General features: G+C 33.3%; 2 protein-coding genes and 1 non-coding gene across 8 annotated transcripts; all 3 read left to right on the top strand.

Annotated features, from left to right (window-relative positions):
- The first annotated feature begins 1,435 nt into the window (after positions 1 to 1,435).
- Positions 1,436 to 9,545, top strand: LOC125195694 (endo-1,4-beta-xylanase 1-like). Of its 6 annotated transcripts, none has more exons than XM_048093854.1 (11): positions 1,436 to 1,697; positions 1,799 to 1,884; positions 1,977 to 2,039; positions 2,675 to 3,042; positions 3,117 to 3,276; positions 4,512 to 4,879; positions 4,951 to 5,110; positions 6,093 to 6,445; positions 7,158 to 7,335; positions 7,411 to 7,947; positions 8,247 to 9,545. In XM_048093854.1, exons 2-11 carry the CDS (start codon positions 1,816 to 1,818, stop codon positions 9,366 to 9,368), a joined length of 3,378 nt encoding a protein of 1,125 aa, XP_047949811.1. In that variant the 5' UTR covers positions 1,436 to 1,697; positions 1,799 to 1,815; the 3' UTR covers positions 9,369 to 9,545. The 6 variants fall into 6 exon arrangements, with proteins under 6 accessions (XP_047949811.1, XP_047949817.1, XP_047949815.1 ...); XM_048093860.1 differs by having other exon boundaries at positions 2,678 to 3,042; XM_048093858.1 differs by having other exon boundaries at positions 1,436 to 1,693.
- A 626-nt stretch (positions 9,546 to 10,171) lies between these two features.
- LOC125197569 lies at positions 10,172 to 10,277 on the top strand. Its single transcript, XR_007172108.1, has one exon. It is a non-coding gene; the product is annotated as a U6 spliceosomal RNA (small nuclear RNA).
- A 9,126-nt stretch (positions 10,278 to 19,403) lies between these two features.
- On the top strand, positions 19,404 to 20,062 carry LOC125192138 (transcription factor HEC3-like). The gene has a single exon (XM_048089613.1). It carries the CDS (start codon positions 19,501 to 19,503, stop codon positions 19,984 to 19,986), a length of 486 nt encoding a protein of 161 aa, XP_047945570.1. The 5' UTR covers positions 19,404 to 19,500; the 3' UTR covers positions 19,987 to 20,062.
- The last annotated feature ends 1,873 nt before the right edge of the window (positions 20,063 to 21,935 follow it).

A 21,935-nucleotide genomic window follows, 5' to 3' on the forward strand; every position in this document is an offset into this window, starting at 1 on the left:
TATTTAATTACTAACTATAATTAAATAATAGCCATTGGATATTAAAATCATGCGCCTAGATCATCAGCCCCAAAATGTCAATACGATCAACAAAAAATGTCAATAAGGGTATTAAAGTCATTTACAACAAATTTGTTGTAACTAACTTTTGAAAAATATTCCACAACTTTAAAACGCATATAACTTTATCGATTTAAATTATATTTTCGCACAACATATATCAAATTAAAGATAATTTAATAAGGATTCTAACGAGATCTCACTTGCATATGTTCCGATGTCAAAATTTGAAAATTTCATAAATTTCATCAACAGTTTTATAGCAATACATGACACATAATATGTCAATACAATGCTTGTACAATGTTAATATGAGATTGTATTGACATTGTCATGTCTTTGTGTTGATGTGTTTCATTGTGTTTTTAAACCCTAAATTGATAGTTGTTATTTTCTTTTTATTATTAAAAAAATGAAAAACGAAATTACACATGATAAATTGTAGACCACAAGATTTCTAAAATCATATAGTCTTAAATTAGTTGTAGTTAGCAATTAAATGATGAGTTAGCAATTAATCACTTCCTTTATTAATTGTATTTTATATATTTAATTATAGGGGAGTGATCAACTGCTAACCCACTCTTTAGTTGCTAACTACAACGACTTTAAGACCATATGATTTTAGAAATCTAGCGGTCTAAAATTTGCCGTATGTAATTTTCATTTTTATTAATTAAATCGAAAAAGCTAAAAAAACTACAAAATTAGGGTTTTCGATGAAAATGTCAATATAGTGTTTTGAAAATATCAACCTAATGCTTAGGGTTCAACACAATGCTTCGAGAATGTCAACACATTGCTTTAAAAATGACATTCTACATGTATTATATTTACATATTTTATATACTATGTTAACATTTGTTGTTGTACGAAAAAATTGAATTTTTTTGAAATTTTGACATCGAAACATATGCAAGTAAGATTTTGTTAGAATCCTTATGAAATTATCTTTAATTTAATATATGTTGTGCAAAAAAATAATTTAAATCTAGAAAGTTATATGCGTTATAAAGTTATGTGATATTTTTCAAAAGTTAATTACAACTAATTTGTCGTAAATTGACCTTAATATCATTATTGACGTTTTTTGTTGATCGTATTGATATTTCAGAGCTGATGATTTAGCCATTAATTTGAATATCTAAGGACAATTATTTAATTGTAGTTAGTATTGAGTTAGCAATATAACATTCTCCTTTAATTATATATATATTTGTAACAGTAAAACTGTTCAATCAGTGGTTTAACTGGTTCGATCGATTAACCATGAACTAGTAGCCCGGTTCGCTTGTTGGTCCTGTTTTTAAAATATTGGTTCCTATACATGCAGCCCCTCCTCTACTTTCAAACATTTTGTATTCAAAATCAGATTTCAGCAGCAATCGATTTGCAGATAGGCAAGTCATGACATTGCTGTGGAGCAAATTAATCCATACAATTATCAAAGAAAACCTGCAAAATCTTCCATTTCAATTCAAGCATCCCAATCCCAAACGCACAGCATCCCCTGAGGAAACGTCACTCATCCGATCCGATGACTAAATTCCGCAAATATCAATCTTCTACTGCACCTAAATCAGTCTATTTAAAGCCCAAAGTGAAGGTCATTATGCCATTTCAATTCGTGTATGTATGTATGTAGCTATCTCCATACGACTACTAAACATTGATTGGTTACTTGACAATTGACATCGCCTTTGCTTAACTTAGATTTCACTTTTCGAAACTTTGGCAGAGCGGAGGTAGTATATAATGGGGCGTTTCCTGAATTGCTGCTTCACGATTCCGGTCGGTAACCTAACTTCAGATTCGCAGCCGCAGGTAGGGCATTGACCGATCAGTTTTTGGAATAGTCAATTTTTTCTTCTCATTTTGATTTAATGATTATTTTTTTTTTGAAAATGGGGTTTTAGGGATCAATCGACTTTATGGAGAAGCCATCCACTAGCAACGCCAACGGTAACACTGCTTCTGAGGTAATGGTGGTGATCTGTTTAGGGCATTGTTTGAGTTGTTATCCTTGTTTGCCTATGTTTGAATTATTGTTTGTGTTCAGATATGATCACAACATTTGTTCTTTTACATTGATCATATTTTGTTTGTGTTAGTATTATCTTCTTTTTGGTGCTTCGTGGTGCTCGGTGATTGGTATTTGAGTTTTGGATGAGCTTAGATATGCTGATATTTTTATATTTTGGCTTTAGAGAAAGGATATACTATCTGTTTTTGTTGAGCTTATTGTGCAATGTCAAGCATGAGATTTGGTAGAATCATGTTAAATATTGGCTTAGGTGTGTATTATAGTCTCTACGAGATGTTTGAAGATTAGAGAAATGAGCTTTTTTCGATTTATTCCTCCAGCTTGAAGTAGTGTGATTTGATGGTTTTGGAATTTGCTTGCGTAATATCGGTTCTGCTGTCATCAATTGTGGGGGGCATCCGTTTTCTTATTTTTTCATTAAATATCAAGCGCATTCTAGAATTTTAACCCTTTATTAGCATGAAAAGTTTGCACTAACATTTATAGGTTCTGCTGTCATACATTTCTAATTTTCTATCATCAAGTTGATACTATCATTTATATCAGTCATTTTTTGGATATCTCTGGCAGAAGTCAAATGAGGAATTGAATGATACAACCAGAAGACATGCGACTAATGTCATCCTTAACCATGACTTTTCTGGAGGACTTGATTCATGGCATCCTAATGGCTGTGATGGCTTTGTGGTTTCGTCAGAATCTGGTTATCCTCAAGGGGCTTCAACTAGCCTAAATGGGTGTTTCGCCAAAGTTACGAACCGGAATGAATGCTGGCAAGGCCTCGAACAACATATAACCAACAGGGTTTCTGCAGGATCCACTTATACAGTATGTGCTTGGGTTGGAATATCGGGATCTCGTCAAGCTGTTGCTGATGTGCAGGCCACTCTGAAACTTGAATACCAAGACTCATCAGTTGACTATTTATTCATTGGAAGGTAAATTCTTTTACTCTTTGAGTTTGATCGTATTGCTTAATATCATCATCTTGATTGCCTTTAGCCATCTTCAGGACTTCTGCTTCCATGGAGCGCTTTGAAAAGTTAGAAGGGACTTTTTGTTTATCCACGATGCCTCACAGAGTTACATTTTACATTGAGGGACCTCCCCCTGGCATTGACATACTCATAAAATCAGTAGTAGTTTCTGGCCTTGATGCCAGTCAATATGATGTAAGTTTATCTGATATCTACAACCTACTTTCTTTAAATGACTGGTCAAGTGCTTGATCACCGGTAATTATTATTTTCTCTTTACATTATTATGTTATGAGTAATGTTAGATTATTACATATGAATTGAAGCTTGTAAAAATGTTTAGTTTATTAGCTTGCATAATTTGCATGTGCCATTATCCTTGGTTATTGAACATCTGGAAAAGCTTACTTTTGGAACATACTAATATCATTCTTTACTCTAAGTTTTAGGCAAAGTTAAGCCTGATCAAGTGTGTATTACCTACGAGCAACTTTGCAGGAGTTAGCTTAAGTTTGAATTTACTTAGTTGCCATTAAGATTTATTAAGTTAAATTCCCTCTAAGTTTAACCAAGTGTGCATTTCCATCCCTAAAGATTGTTTGGGAGCAATTGATTCCAAATCCTCAAATTAATGCTTCAACTAAGCTCAGCCTTCCGGCCTACACAATTCCTCTGTCAATTTCAAGAATCCATGTCTACTTCCTGGTTATAATCACGCAAGGACATAGGTGCAAAAAACACTTGCCACTAACTTCGGCTTCCAACTCATAGTATCCATATTTCGATGCATCCTCGGGGGGATGCATGAAATTTCCCAAAGAGGTCACAAGATAATGAAATGTGTGAGTGCGGGTGCGTAAATTTTCCAACCAATTTTAGGCTGCTTATGGCGAGAATACACATAACTACGAGTACTATTAGAAAGCTTATTTTACGAACTTTCTAATTGTGATTTGAATTTGACTAGTGCCGCATGAAGGAGTAATTTTTCAATTGTCGTGCAGAGGGGCTATCAAATGGTGCTTCAAAAAATTAAACTGAGATAAGCCGATATTTTATCTTTTGATTTCAGTGACAAGAATCAAGATCAATCTGTTTTTTGAGCTTGACATTCAGTTACTCTTGTGCAATGTCAAGAATGAGATTTTGTAGCATCATGTTAATCTCATAACAGTTTTGATACATATTATGGATGATTTGGAATCTGCTTTGAAATGTATAGCTTCTGGTATAATGAATTATCAGGGAAATCCTAAACATTTTTGGCAAGTGCGTAGCTTGATTTTTCACCCTGCATCAGCCTGAAATTCTTGTTTGCTACCATTTGTTGGGCCGGGTGCTGTAGTCTATGTGATATGTGATTACACATATCTGTCATCAAGTTTATATCATTTTCATCAGTCCTTTTCTTTTTGGCATATTTCTGGCAGAATTCGAATGAGGAATTGAATGTTACAACAAGCAGACATGCAACTAATGTCATCCTGAACCATGACTTTTCCGGAGGACTTGATTCATGGCATCCTAATGGCTGTGATTGCTCTGTGGTTTCCTCAGACTCTGGTTATTCTCAACGGATTTTAGCTAGTCTAAATGGACCTTTTGCCAGAGTTACGAACCGGAGCGAATGCTGGCAAGGCCTCGAACAAGACATAACAAGTAGGGTTTCTGTAGGTTCCACTTACACAGTATATGCTTGGGTTGGAATATCAGGATCTGGTCAAGCTGTTGCTGATGTGCAGGCCACTCTGAAACTTGAATACCAACACTCATCAGTTAGCTATTTATCCATTGGAAGGTAAATTCTTTTTCTCTGATTTAAATCTGTTTGTTGAGATCACGATCTTGATTGCCATAAGCCTTCTTCAGAATTTCTGCTTCCATGGAGTGCTTTGAAAAGCTAGAAGGGACTTTTAGCTTATCAACTATGCCTCAGAGAGTTATATTATACATGGGGGGACCTCCACCTGGCATTGACATACTCGTAAAATCAGTAGTAGTTTCCTGCTCTGGTTCCAGTCAATATGTTGTAAGTTTATTTACAAACTACTTTTTCTTTAAATGACTGGTCACATGCTCAATAGCCAGTAAGTATGTTTTTCTCTTGAGTCTGCACCCTCAAATTTATAGTTCATTGAACTAAATTTTCCAATGGTGCAAAATAGAGTGCAATTACACCACTGCTGGTGTTTGGTCATCTAAAGTCTAAACTAACCTTATGGCTGGACATCCCACAATCCAGGGTCCTAAAACCTTTTGCTAAATTACAAGAATCAATGTCAGATCCCAAGTTAAAAACATCCTAGGACATTGGTGAACATAACAGTCTCCCGTCGTTCAACTAATGGTACTTTCAAAGTATCCTCGTCTGGGCTGCATGAACTTAGCCCAAAATGTCACAGAATAATGTAAATGCTTGAGTGTGAATGCTCGGATTTTCGGACAAATTTCAGGATGATTCTGGAGAGAACACCCACAAGTATGAATACTATTAGAAAGCTCCTGTTATGAGAAATCTAATGACGGGAATACCAACAAGTATGAATACAATAGTCTTGTGTGGTTTTTGGATTTCGACGTTTGATTTCACATCGGATTGTATAATTGATAGAGGGCCTTGAAAGTGTGTGGTGCCTAACCATCAGGTTGATTTAACTGGCCAATGGCCCGCAGCGTTGATCCACAGGAAAGATGCAGATAGAATTAGGTCAATTTGCACCATTAGAGGACTGGGTTTGATTGCACCCTTAATGTTGGAATTGAACTCAGTTGCGCCCAAAAAATCTTTGGAGAGACGTGTATATTCGCTCCACAATAAATATCAGGGGGTTGTCTTTGCCCCTATCCTAGTATAATATACATGTAAATTTGTTGAGACGATTTTGTCATGAAATATTCACTATGCACAATCTAAATATATTTAAAGAAAAAGTCTTCTACTATTTTGATATGATACTCCTTCCCTTTCATATGCAATATATTGAAGTGGTCTGTTTGTTTTCATCTAACAGACCCAAAGCAAAAGTTCTCTCTGTGATGAGGATAGTGACATTGTACAGAACCCAAGATTTGATGACGGCCTTAATAACTGGTCTGGGAGAGGTTGCAAAATTGTTTTGAATGAGTCTATGGCAGGTGGAAAAATTCTTCCACAGACGGGAAAATATTTTGCATCAACAGCAAATCGTACTCAGAACTGGAATGGAATTCAACAAGAGATAACGAGCAGAGTGCAGAAGAAGCTAGCCTATGAGGTATTTGCTACAGTGCGAATATTTGGTAACAATGTCAGTAGTGCAGATGTTAGAGCTACACTGTGGGTTCAGACAGGAGATCTGCGTGAACAATACATAGGGGTTGCGAGGTATGTACTCTAACCAATACATGCCTGTTACGATCTTTAGTTTTTGTAAAGAAATTCGCATATCCTATCTCTTCTGGTGGATTGACTTCGAGTCCTGTCATCAACTGGTAGACATTCTGAGCAACCAATGGCCAGACTGAACTTGCCAATATGAAGTTTTGAATTTTCCTTTGAGAACTAGAGTTCCTAACAAATGATAATCACCATTTCTAAATACTAACTTACCCTATCTGCCTAGAGTCAGTCCACGATAAGATTGACCCAAAAGAACCCCATGAATAAATATATCTAGAAATTTAATAAAATTAATATATTGTGCTCTGAAGTACCACTGGTTAAAACATGTAACATGTCATTAACGTCTTAGTCGTATTTTTTGGTTTTCGTGGAAGACCAAATTCGTAGACATTTCCGAGCGTGTTATCGTTCAATCAGTCTGGCATTAGGTTTTAGTGGTCACTATTGTTTCTTTCTTTTGAGTTCCTTGATACGATGCAAGGGAAAAGGTATGACTAGAGTCTCTAGACTGATGCACCAAGGCTTATATTTTTCATTCTTGTTTTCACAAGTTTCTTAATCACACTTTGTAACTGAACTAGGTAGCATATCTTGTCTGATTTATGCATGGGATTTTAGGTAGTAAAATGTGATCATCCCTATGCAGTATGCATATTCTGTAAGTCTTTTTTCTTAGAAGTCTGCTGGTTTTCAGTGTGCAGGCAACAGATAAAGATTGGGTGCAGTTGCATGGAAAATTTCTTTTAAATAGCTTGCCTTCACGGGCTGTTATTTATTTGGAGGGTCCGCCTCCGGGCACTGATATTCTTCTTAACAATTTAGTTGTAAAGCATGCTCCGAGAGCTCCACCTGCATCCCGACCAGCCACTCAGGTAGCTGAATAATTAAACTGGTAGTCTTAGAATGAAGATATGACTCATAGTTCTACCTTTTTTTTGCCTCTCCAGATCTCTCTTTTCGGATTTAATATTGTTGCTAATAGCAACCTTACACAAGGCACCAATGGGTGGTTCCCACTTGGAAATTGCAATCTTAGTATTGGCAATGGTGCTCCACATATCCTTCCTCCAATGGCTCAAGAGTCTCTTGGACCTAAGGAGCCATTGAGTGGTTGCTATATTGCTGTAACTAATCGTACTCAGACGTGGATGGGTCCAGCTCAGACAATTACAGAAAGAGTGCAACTTTTTTTGACTTATCAAGTGTCTGCATGGGTACGAATTGGAAGTGGGGCAACTAGACCTCAGAGTGTCAATGTGGCTCTTGGTGTGGACTCTCAATGGGTAAATGGTGGCCAAGTTGAGATTAATGATGATAAATGGCATGAAATTGGTGGATCTTTCAGAATTGAGAATCGAGCCACGAAGATAATAGTTTATGTACAGGGTCCTGATCCTGGTGTTGATTTAATGGTTGCAGGGCTACAAATCTTTCCAGTGGACAGATCTGCGAGATTCAAACACTTGAAAACACAAACTGATAAGGTAAGTTCTGAACTTCTGGCTTTCGGGGTATACGAAAACTACTAAAAGTAGGTTTTCAGCTTTTTTACACATTTTATTGATTGTCCAACGTACTTTCGTGCTAGCAGTAGATGATGATCTTAATTTTTCAATTTTGTCGGACATGATAAAAAACCCTGGTTTTTCTTGGTATAAAGACTTTGAAAACAGAACCCTTGTTTTCTTGGTGTAAAGACTTTTTCCAGATTTCTATAAGATTATTTACTATCCATTATGTTGATGTGTATTTTCATAATATTGGTATATGTTTAACTGTGCAGATACGCAAGCGGGATGTTATCTTGAAGTTTACCACATCAGATTCATGTCCTCTGTTTGGAACCTTTGTGAAAATTAGACAAACTCAAAACAGCTTTCCATTTGGTTCATGTGTAAACAGGACAAATATAGACAATGAGGACTTCATTAATTTCTTTGTGAAGAACTTCAACTGGGCTGTTTTTGGTAATGAGCTGAAGTGGTATTGGACGGAGCCGAACAAAGGAAACTTCAACTACAAAGACGCTGATGACCTATTGAATTTTTGTTCAAGCCAAAACATTCAACTTCGTGGGCACTGTATCTTCTGGGAGGTGGAGTCAACAGTTCAGTCATGGATACGAGCTTTGAGCAAAAATGATCTGATGACAGCGGTTCAAAACCGTTTGACAGGCCTACTGACCCGTTACAAGGGTAAGTTTAAGCACCATGACGTCAACAATGAAATGCTGCATGGGTCGTTCTACCAAGATCGTTTGGGAAAAGATATCAGGGCAAACATGTTCAAGATTGCACATCAGCTGGACCCTTCTGCCACCCTTTTTGTGAACGACTATCATGTTGAGGATGGATGTGACTCACATTCATCACCCGAGAAGTACATTCAGCACATTCTTGATCTCCAAGAGCAGGGAGCCCCCGTCGGAGGAATAGGCATACAAGGTCACATAGATCATCCAGTTGGGCCGATTGTCTGTTCCGCTCTTAATAAGTTGGCGATTCTTGGCCTCCCGATCTGGTTCACAGAACTCGATGTCTCTTCTACTAATGAGTATGTTAGAGCTGATGATTTGGAAGTTATGCTTCGCGAAGCTTTTGCCCACCCTGCAGTTGAGGGTGTGATGCTGTGGGGATTCTGGGAGCTCTTCATGAGCCGAGACAACGGACACTTGGTTAATGCAGAAGGGGACATCAATGAAGCTGGTAAAAAATATCTTGCTCTCAAGGAAGAGTGGCTGTCAAAATGTCATGGCCATATCGATGAACAAGGCCATTTTGAGTTCAGAGGATTTCATGGATCATATGAAGTTGAAATTGTTAGTCTTTTACAAGATGAGAAAGTGACCAAGACATTTGTAGTTGATCCAGGTGAGGATCCTCTTGTGATAACCTTCAATATCTAGTTATTTTGTTCTTTCTGGTGCAGATTGTTGTTACATGATTGTTACTTGGCAATGTAATATTGATTATATAATAAACTGTTTTAGCTGTTGCTTTCTTTGTAAGATGAAATTGAACACGTTGATGGTTTAACTGTTGTGACATATTTGAAAGGAGTGAAACCACCATTGGTTATTGTATGTTTGCACATAGAGTAATGCTCCTTTCTAGTTTAATTATTGCTACCATAGTGATCTAACATTGATCTACTTTGAGATTACCAAATTTATGCTCCTTTCTATTCCCTTAACAAGAGTATAAAAGAGAATAAGTTTTGTCAAATGGTACTGTACAAGTAATTTTGGATGACTTGAAAGACAATATAGTGTTAGTAGCTTGGGACGGAGAGAATAGTTAGCATATTCTATATCCATTAATCAATTGAGCTTGCTATAAACAAATAATTTTTTTATCCAAAGAGTGCTAAGAGTTAGCCCTTATTTTGTATTGGAAAATTTCAACTAGCTAGGTTTCTGTATAATAAAGCTTCGATCATAACATCCCCTGTGTACAGTCGGCGGATGGATACACAATCTTATAAAGTAACAATACTAGCCCTTCTTTTATGCTATTTACTGGTATCCAAGATGCCATGAAATATTGGGTGTTGAAAAACCTTACCATATTGACAATTCAATTTAACTTATAACCAACATCATATGTTCAATATTACTTCTATAAATTTAGTAAAAAAGTAATCACTGAGATCTCGTACTTGATTACTCAACAAGAAGTGATGGGAATATAATAGACTATTACTGTTTGAGTCCATTCAGAGATATTCAATAAATTGGAACGAGATAGAGAAGATTAACATGTCCCATGCACAAGTTGACATGCATCAATAAAGAAATCTACAATCATTAATTTTTAATTACCTAATTATATTAAAAAATCTAATTATATAAATGGGATTCTGATGGACCCGAACTTGGGTTTACAAAATGGCCCACTTAGAGCCCATTTCAACCAATAAGCCGAGTCCAGTCCCACTTCGTTTGACAACTCTATTGTGGATGATCCGAGTTATAAAAGAGAATAATTTTTATAGTTAAAATAATAATGATCCGAGTTATAAAACTGGGCTAACCCAGCTCAGTTGACAACTCTATTGTGGATGATCTTATTCTGAGATATCCAAAAATGAAACACACTTCACTTAATCCAGGATGAAGAGAATATTATTTTCCATAAATTTAACCAAAAATAATAAAAGAAAAACCAATTGTAGAATAATGAATTTACTATAAACATAACTTACGTATCCTACCATTTTCAATGTATATTGTAGAATATATATGCGTGACAGGTGAATTGTTCTATTTGTTATACGTAGAATGTATATCATTAAATATAGATATAATATATAGTTTACGAGATATACGAGGGCAGTGATCAATTCCTAACTAATTAGTAATTTCAAACTAAGACTAAATTTTAGTCATTAAATTAGAAGATCTAGTGGTTGAAATAATGCCACATATATTATATTTTTAATTAAGAAAATTAATAAATAAAATTAGAGGGTATTAATGTCAATTCCCTCTCATTAAAATCATCTTAAAACTTTAAATTTACGTAACTCTCTCGATTTAAATTATTTTTTCACAAAAAATATATCAAATTAAAGATAATTTTATAAGAATTCCAACGAGATGTCAAATGCATATGTTCCGACGACGTTCAGATGATGAAATTTGATATTTTTTATTTTAGTTTTCGTAAATGTTGATAACCAGATTTTTATCAACAAATACATAAAAAAATCTCAATAAAACCATGTAAAATTCTCAATAAAACCATGTAAAAATGTCAATAAATATGTGTTGATATTTTCTTGTAATAGTGTTGATATTCTTATGTCATATTGTTGATATTTGTAATACACTATGTTGATATAAAAAAACATTCACGAAAATTATCATATGATAACATAATGACGATATTACCCTTTTATTGATATTTTGTCTACTATTTATTGAGATTCGTAAGATTTAATTTCATACACTCATTTTAAAATCTAAGGGTGGAGATTTGGTCTTGACTTTGGATTAGGTTGCTATAAGCATTAGAATATGACTCATCCATACCATACTCAATTATTTAAGAAAAGAGTAAAGGCCAAAACCAGACGTCACCAAACCGAACCGGCCCGGAACCGTCACCGGCGGTTCGGAACCGTGAACCGGAACCGCGGTGGCGGTTCGGAACCGGATAGGAGTCGGCGGTTTAGGCGGGCCGGTTCAGGTTCACGAAAAATCAAGAACCGTAACCGGCGGTTCCGAACCGCCGGTTCGGCGGTTCCGGTAGCTTTTCAGGGTTTAGGGTATAGACATGCAGGCGTAGGCATGCCGACTAAGAGTATATATATATACTATCTATTTACATGTATAATTTATTGTTTTTTACTTCAACTTTTTTTATTTAAGTCTTTTGATTCTTTTGTAATTCCAATTTTCAACATTTGTATTTGTAATATCGACATTCACATATCGTTCAAATTTGTATGATTGTATGATTGTTTCAATAAAATTCCAATTGTTCCAACTCCAATGTCGACTTCTAGTCCATTTGTCAATTGTCATTCTCGTTTTATTTATTTATTCGATAGTACAAGACTACAACTACACCTACAACTCTACAATTAATACTATACCGGAATAAAATTAAAAAATAAAAAATAAAAAAATTCGGCATTGAACCGGAGGTCCGAACCGGAACCGCCCCGGAACCGTCTGGAAACCGCCGGTTTTGAACCGGCTTGGAACCGTGACTGAACCGGAACCGGAACCGCTTGACCCTAGGCGGGCCGGTTCAGGTTCCATATTTTTTTGAACCGGAACCGGCGGTTTCGAACCGGGAACCGGCAGTTCATGAACCGTGGTGACGTCTAGCCAAAACTGGTCCTGAGGATATGTTCATTTTATGATTTTGGTCTTATACTTTATCTATTGAATTTTTGCATCCTGAACATTTTAACTCGGATCACAATTGGTCCTACACTAACAATTCCGTCAATGTTTAAACGGTTTTAACCTGATTTTGACTGATTTTTAAACGGTTTTAACCCGAATTGGACTGTTAAAACTATCACAATCGGTCAAAATCAGGTTAAAACCGTTTAAAAAATGACGAAATTGTTAGTATAGGACCAATTGTGATCCGAGTTGAAATGTTCAGGATGCAAAAATTCAAAAAGATAAAGTATAAGACCAAAATCATAAAATGAGCATATATTCAGGACCAGTTTAAGGCTTTACTCTTAAGAAAAACGATTTTGAACACTTCCGAAGGTATTAAAAACATTTTAATAAAACAATTTTGGAAAACATAATTAACTAGGAGTATTTTATTTTTATTTTAGTCTATTCGATAAAGATGCCACAGTTTTTTTTTTATTGAAAAAGTTTATCATTATTACTTTAACTATATCATTCTCATTTCTTTTAAAAATATAATAATCTTTTTCTGATTTTCTCTACTTCACGCACTAAAAAGTGTTTATAAAATCATGTGTCATCTCCCAAACAAAACCTAACAAAAGGAAATACAATACCTTTTTTTTCTTAATGGAGGTAGCATAAAAATAGTTTTGTTGTAATTTGGACTATTCATTAAAATTAGTCAAATAAATAAGTTAATTAATTTTGTACCAGTCCACTTTCTAAGACTACTACTTTAAACGAAGGTAGTAATTAGTTTCTATTCATGACATGTTAAATTTGACGTTGGATCTAAGGATATTACTATGTTAATATATATGTGATGATCAAATATATTGCTGCTCAAAGTAGGATTTAAAATATTAACATTAAAAAATAGAATAACGATAAACAACTAAATTTTGTACAAATAAAATAAGGTTATATTAATATTTTAATGTATTAATTATACATTAAAATAATAAATATAGTAAGTGGACAAGTTAAAAAATACTTATTAGCCTTTAACTTTATTTTTTATTTTTATATTTAAATTTCCTTTATGTTGTTTTTAAAATTTGAATTAAAGTATGCACTAATTATATTTATGGTTCCAAAAAAGTAAAAAAAATTATACATAAATTATAAATATATGATCACAATATTATGCACTTTTCATGTACTAATCTATATATACATCCATATATTTTACTTAAATGTATAAATACACTTATTTTTTCACAAATAAACTAGTTTTTGGTTGTACAAAATTTGATAAAAGATCTATTGTAAAAAATAATCAAACTGGGTTCCCAAACGGTGAATCCCTTTTCGATCCAAAGAAATGAATGCAACGAAATAATTATCTGCCTACTTATTCATAATTCGTCGAGAAAAAAGAGGAGTAAAGAGCATGGGTAAACCCAATATTTCAAAGAATAGTTTCCATAATTAGCAAATAGTGAAAAGCTGCAATTCATAAAAGTGAGTAAAATAAAAAGTTCTTTCTTGTGAAAATCTTGAATGGACAAAATCCAACTCACTCAATTTCTTTAATAATGGGTATAAAGTGAAAGACTAGAAACACCACTCACTCATATAATCCAAAAATAAAAAGACCATGAGCTAAATAAATAGATGGAAAAGGCATTAACATTTCAACTTTACCATGAGCAAAAAAAAATATATAAATGGACACAAAATTAACTTGTTCTGGCTACACTTGCATTCACTACTGAAACAATTTCTCAGCCCAGAAATTCTATCCCTGCAACAGCTATACACAAAATTAAAGAATGATGAGGTAATGGGATGATGATGATGATGATGAGACAGCTGCTTTATTTCCATTGAAGAGAGGGAGAAGCTGACCTCATCCACTTACACATTTCTGAATTACACTTTCTTTCATCACCTCTCAATTTATCTCTCTCCATGTTTTGCTTTTTATGTCTTTCCTCTCTAATTATCCCTCACATTTTACCTTTTTTTCTTGATAACCAAATCACTTTATATTGGATTAACTTTTAATCTAGCCATGTACTCCTCCTTCTGTCCCAGCTAAGTTGAATCATATTCTGTGTCGTGACGTCCTAACAAAAATGAGTTATTTAAAGAAAGAAAGAAAGAAAAACCTATTCACTCTTACTTTACTGTATCATCTATTCCCTCCATTCTATAATAATAGAGTTATTTTAATACGTTGCATAATAATAGAGTCATTTCCCTTTTTAATAAAAGTCAACACATTTTTTCACACCAACTTTACTCTCTCTTACTTTTTTCTTTCTTTATCCCTCTACCTTTTTAATTTTCCACTTTATTCTCCATTTACTTAACTCACCTAACACAATTTTTCTAAATCTCCGTGCCGAAAAAAAACACCCCAATTACTATGAAACGGATGGAGTACTATACTTTCTCTTTATCTCACCTACTTTTTCCCTCTCTCCTATTTTATTTTATTATTATTTAACTCATCCCATACAATTTTTTCCTATCTTCGTGTCAACAAAAAGTGATCCCACTTAGATGGAGTACGCCCATTTTCTTCTTTCCTAAATTAACCAAAGTAAATGAATTAATTTAGATATTATAATTAATAATTTCAATTAGCAGCATGGGTAGGGATTTAGTTGCTTTAAGATGATATTGAATACTTATGCTTAATCGTTGCTACGATTTTTTTCTTCAAATCAACTAATTTGTGAACATCACGGCTCTCTTTATTAGACCATGAGATTGTCGCAATTTTTCTCCCTTTTTTACTGTGCGTGAGTTGTAAATCAAATTATGATTAAAATTTATCGCTTAATTTTCTAATTATCTTAGTCTTATTGTGTAGGAGTATATGTGTGTGTCTATGTAGTAATGTAAATATTCATAAACTTATAAATGAACAATATATAGGAGTATATAGTATTAGCTAGTTCAAAAGTGAAGTGATCATCTATGAAAGTGTAGCTGTTGTTCGTATTAATTACTCCATATATGGAAGTGGTGCCATCGTTATTGAAATGGTTATATTTTAGAATTTGAAAATTTGTTACTGCTTTGGTTAAATTAGGTAAAATCACTTGTAATAAAATTTAAAAGTATTGTTGAAAAATTCTTGATGATAGTATTCTAATGCCATTCATAATTAATGTTTGATTTTAATCACCCAAAGTGATAAAAAAAAATGGTTTGTAAGTTGTCGCCATAAAATTATACTTCATCTATATATATCTCATAAAAACATATCTCTTTTGTTATTTGGGCTGTCCCAATGTTACATCAACTTCTATTTTTAGGAATTCTTTTCCTCTCCCATGAAGTAGACATAGATTTTCATTAACAATATTACAATTTTTTTTTTCTATATCCTTCACTTTACTAGTTGCAAATTAAAATCTGTGTCGTTTTGTCATTTTAGAAGTGATTTATTTTTATGAGAGATGGAGTACATGTCTTAGGTCTCGAGCTTTGCAATAGAAATTATGAAGAATAAAGTTATTAGACAATGAAATACTCATGAACTAATGTCAAGTTATAAAATATTAAAAATTCATACTATCCTGAAGACTGAATTGAGTATAGGTTTTTAAACTTTATATGCTAGGTACCGATCGACTAACCTTCTGTTTTTGGATAATTCATGGTTTAAAATTGTAGCATCGACAACGTAACAAAGTTCAAAATAAACGACAAAGTAGAGTCCATTACTCTTTATTCTTATAAATAATTTATAAATTAAACTGTTTGGACTTTGGAATTAAATCCAATATTCCGGAGGATTTCAAGGCTCCAATCCGGACTATCTTTGATGTCACTCTTTTATTTTTGTAGGCGTAGGATATATATATTATCGTCACTGCAATATATTCTTATCTGCATAAATTAAAATTTGAAATTCTAAGTATTTCGGTGTTAAATATCAATAAACTGATTTTATAAAATTTTAAAAAATTTAAAAGCAATTAACGTTCTATTCTATGCTATTTTGAATTGTTATATTTCTTGTGAATAATAGTAAAATGAGTCATCATAAGAAGAAAGTATGCATTTAGTCATCATGAAAATGGTCCTAACTCTACAAGGGCGCATTTATCGAATTTATGGTTACAACTAATTAGGATACATAGGATTGATTCATGGATACAATTAGAATGTATTGGACAGATTCACTAATAAATGCATTTTTATATAGCATTTATTAGCAGTCGAATGTGCATAGTAACATGATTGCATGATTCAAATAATAATTATTCAAAGAAGCGACAATTGAAGTTGTTGTGGAATTGGGACTAATTAATGTAAATTAAAATGAAATAGGTTAAGGAAAGTGCATATTGAAATTATTCAAATTAAAGAAAGAAATTATTATTTTATCACTAGCAAATTAAAGGGATTCGTTTGTAAGACAATATTTAGGCACTCTTTTGGGTTCGAGACATTATAAATGATTAAAAAATGGTTTTAGAAATTATTAATAGGCCACAGGGAATATAAGAAGCGGAAGGTTCGTGTAATATGTTTACATATCTATATTGCAAAAATGATTTGTTGTATCACTCTATAAAAAATAAAAACAGTCTGTTTTTTATAACGAAAAAGTAGTATTAGTACATAATTAGCCTTAAGCCGAATAAATTATTTGCTAATAATTAATTAGTTTTAATAAATAGTAGTACACAATTTATCCATATATTGTAAGCCAAGTGCTTGATTTATAAACCAAAGTTATTCAATACACATAATGGTTCAGTAAGTCTGGCCTGATTATGCAAAATTTAAAATTTTATAAATGGTTGCTATGTATAAAGGAGGGTCATTTGCAAAATCTACCAAATTACGCATTTGGATTTTCTTACTTATTTTGTATAAAGGAGGGTCATTTGCCATTAAAATTTGGTGAATTTTACCTCGTACATCTAGTAGATAAGTAGCACGTTCCATTGTACACAACAGTATTCAATGCATCATTAAAGTTAGATATTAATTGATTAGAACGAAAACATATATATTTCTTACGATATTAATTGATAAATGTTGAAAAAAGACTGCATCTTTAGTTGATAAAGAAGTAACGTATGAAATATATTGAGCTCTTATTTTGGAAATTATCATGATCTCAGCCAGATGCAGTTCATCGAGTGGTCATTGTCACTCAAGAGAAATTTAAGAATATTAGCGAAGCACTGTGACGATCGTATCAAATTATTATTAATAGATAGGGGTGCATAAGAAGTAAAAATTAATTTCTTTAGCCAGACTTTTTCAATAAATTATAGAGATATTTTTCATGATTTTTTTACTTTTAAAGTAACTGCAACAGGAATACCAAGTCGATTCACAATTGATGCAATTCTCATCTTAGAAACCATATTAGAAATTTCTGATATATGCATTATTTCCTTTAATGATTATAGTGAGTTAGTTTTTTTCACTAATTATAGTACTAATTGTTTCTTTGTAAGGTGTTTGAACATAGAGATTTATGATTCAAATTCTACTGCCCCATTTTCAGAAATTAAAGCCAAATTGAAAAATATATTAACAATGATACAATATCACCGTATACATGCAAAATTGCAAATGATATAAAAACATTCCAATTGTTCCATCAGGTTTCAATTTAACACTATTTATAACTAGGGTTAATTGCTTCAAAAAGTGTTCTATTTTTTTTTAATCAATTTTAATTAGTAGTAGGATTACTAAACGAAATTCTAAAAATGTTGTAGCAATATGCTAAAAACGCATCTATTATTAGTGTTACAGATTATAGTTTATGAGAAAAAAAAATGTATGACTTCATAAAGAAATACTCACTCCATTTTTTTTGAGATTGAACACTTACTAAGGAAGAAAGAAAAAAAGCTAAATAGAAGTAACATTTGTCATAAAATGGAGTGAGTAAATAGATGTCAAATCGCAATCGAGAATGACAGAATATGATGCAGTTTCATCAGTCGACGTCTTGACAACGACACTGAGAAAGTTTTCTGTGCCGGACTTGCTTGAAATTCGCACGAGCCGAAACACAGTGACTTTGACCATCCGACATTTTTAGGTGTGAAAACACAATTTACTATTTTTTCAGGCTTATTATTAATTTCCTAGTTTTTATTTCATTTTCTTTTGGGCCTCTAGGGTTTTCTAGCTGCTTAGAAATGACGGGTGTATTTGCTTTTAACGCAAATTTTGATTACTAGGAGTATTACGTTTTCAGGTTATTGGATTTTCTCTTATTACTCAGCAGTCCAACCATTCTTTATAACGTTTTCGCATCAGAACAATTAATAGAAACGAAACCAACCGACACACAAACTAAGGTTTCTAAATCTCGTTTATTAAATTGTTCAAAGATATCATTTAAACTAATAATAAAGCCGCAACAAAAACTTTTTTTACTAAAGAAGATAGAGAAGTAGCATAATTAATTTTATTCAGCATAATTTTGCCACTACAATTTAAAAATGATAAAAAAAATTCCTTGATGAACATATGTATAGATAGAGAGAGTATAAATATTAAAAGAGCAATGATAAACGACCAAATTTTGTACAACCAAAACAATATTATATTAGCTATTTTGATGTGTTAATTAAATATTAAAATAATAAATATAGTTAGTTAACAAATTAAAAACAATTTATTAGTCTTTGGCCTCATTTTCAATTTTTTATTTTTATATTTGAATTATTTCTCTATTATTTTTTAAATTTGAATTAAAGTATGCATTAATTACATTTTATGGTTCAAAAAATATTTAAAAATTATACACAGATACCGTAATATTATGCACGTTCCCTATACTATATGTATGTCTATACTTTTTAATTAAATGTATATATACATTACTTTTTCTCCCAAATAAACCAATTTTTGGTTGTACAAAATTTGGTTGCATAGACATATTGATATTAAAAAGTGGATGTAGCAGGAAAAAGCAATAGTTGAAAAAACAAACCCTAACAATCGAAGAAATTTGACAACTAGTTTCCCTCACTTTATCCCAAGGCTGGTCCCATCTCCATTCTCCTCCTATTTATATCCCAATTTCCCACCTCTCTCAAAAGCTGCAAAGCCCCATCAAAGATTTCTTCTCCCTATTATTCCATAGAGGAGACTCATAAATCTTAATCCCCTTCTGTCCCTCTACACAAAAATAAAAAGAAAAAAATAATATATGGAAAACAAGCTCTGGGATAATCCATACGCCATGGCCATGGCAATGGAGAGTCATAATCCCAACGACTACGATCTCTACCTCCCACTTCACCACGAGGAGGAGGATCCCGAGGAGGAGGAGGAGGAGGAGGAGGAGGAGCTCGGGGCGATGAAGGAGATGATGTTCAAGATCGCCTCAATGCAGCCTGTCGACATCGACCCCGCCACCATCCGCAAGCCAAGGAGGAGGAACGTGCGGATCAGCGACGACCCGCAGAGCGTTGCTGCCCGCCACCGCCGCGAGCGGATCAGCGAGAAGATCCGCATCCTGCAGCGGCTTGTGCCGGGCGGGACCAAGATGGACACGGCCTCCATGCTCGATGAGGCCATTCGGTATGTCAAGTTCTTGAAGAGGCAAATCCGAATCCTCCAAGGCGGCGGCGGTGGCGACGCTCCGGCACCGCCGCCGCCCTACTTGTTCGGCGCCGCCGCAGGTCATGACTAATAAGTTTGTTGATGTTTAGTTAGTTCATTTTAGTTTAATTATTATTTGCCCTAATATGTATGTTTATATATACTAATTGGACCATTGGAATTAATTGATATTTGTGATTTGGTCAAAATATAATATTTATGTCTGTATACAATGGTTAACGAAGCTAGGATTTTGACGTTGAAGGATTCAATTCACCATTGAAAGTTGTACATTTTCTTCTGTCATGAATATGGAGAAAAGTAATGGAAAACAAATCATAAAATAATGAGTGATGGAATAAAAAATAATATGTATGTTTATTATTATATACTAATTGGACCATTAAAATGAATTGATATTTGTGATTTGGTCAAAATATATTAGTTGTGAGTGTATATACTCATTAACGAAGCTAGGATTTTGATGCTGAGGTGCTCAATTCACTATTGAGAGTTGTGCATTTTCTTCTAACGTGATTTTCGTCGAAAATAGTATTGATATGAGTGGTAGAGGAATAAAAGTAAAAAACAATAAATTATAAAATAATGAATGGTGGAAATTAGAAATATATACGGTGACGTGACGGCATGAGGCGATGATCCTAAATTCCAACTGAATAATTATTTTAGTAATTTATTAAATGAAGTGGTATTTGATGAAGAAATGAAAACAATCATGTGATGATAAGAAAAAAAATAAAGGTTTGTTAGGATTTCGTTGACTAAATGGGCATCGGAATAATCAAAAAACGGTTAGCTCTGCTAACTTATTTATTGTATGTTTGTATAATATGTGCTATAAATTAAAACCTTTGGTCATCTGAAAGTTCCTTTCGCCTAATTCCCTCCGAAAATAAAAAAATTGTCATATAGTACTATAATACACACACTTGCACCTATGACTGTGTGTAGTGTAGGCTTATGGAAGTGAGTGTGGTGATAATAAATTGGATATTCCAAAATAGGCAGAAATGATTGATATTTTGCAGTAGGTACTGCAAATATCAGAGAGATCAACATAGCCGATCAAACTCTACTGTGACAGACTAATACTAAGATTTTCCTCAGTTGCAAATTTGCTTCCTAAGTTTCAGTAGATCTGGGTAATATATATACATACACCCGCTATACTCCAAAATTAGGTTGAGCTATGATTAATGTTGTTGGATTCCTTATAATTAAAATTACTAAAGTGTAAGAATAAGTTTTTATAATAAAAATAGTGGGCATATTTGAGAGAAAAAAAAAAAAGAATATGGAGCCAAGTCTGTTAGATGTATATGCTCTAAGTTCGTTTCTTAACCTTGTATTAACCATGTAATTAGATTGTGATTCTTTTTCTGTAAAATTTTAGGAAGTTAAGTAATTGTTGAATTTAATGATGCTAATGAATTCAACTGCCCTGTCAGAAAAGCTTCTATACATGTTCATTTTGGTTCCTTTTCCCTTTATCTCTGTGAGATGTTAAAATAGGGAGGAGGGAATAAGATTTAATGCAGTGGATATTGAATTCATATAGTGTCACCTTGTACCTTCAGATTATTGTAGTTTCTTGATTTCATGATTTATTTTGATGGTTTTGTAATTTGTTATTTGGAGCACATATATTGTGTTTCGCGGTAACACTTAAATTACCACACATGATAGATTACAAAATCATGAACCATTCTCCTGTGGATGGTTGGATAAATGTTAATTAGGGTTTAGTTTGCTAAACGTAAGGTATTTGTGTTAATTATATACATTAATGTTACTGAGAAACAATGCATGTTCTAAGTTGATGACGGATGGCAAATTTGGTGAGGTCAAAGTAAGTGTACACAGTACACTTATTAATTCAAATTATCTAGAGTATGATAGTTTGTTTAAGAAAAATAGAAGAAAATTAATAACAAGAATGAAAGAAGCTGATTTTCTTGCATCATACGAGGAAATATAGTTTTGGTGTTTTGGACTATTGTTTCACAATTGTAATTCGAT

This window comes from Salvia hispanica, chromosome 6 (genome assembly GCF_023119035.1).
Source record: "Salvia hispanica cultivar TCC Black 2014 chromosome 6, UniMelb_Shisp_WGS_1.0, whole genome shotgun sequence".
In the NCBI taxonomy this organism is placed as follows: Eukaryota; Viridiplantae; Streptophyta; class Magnoliopsida; order Lamiales; family Lamiaceae; genus Salvia; species Salvia hispanica.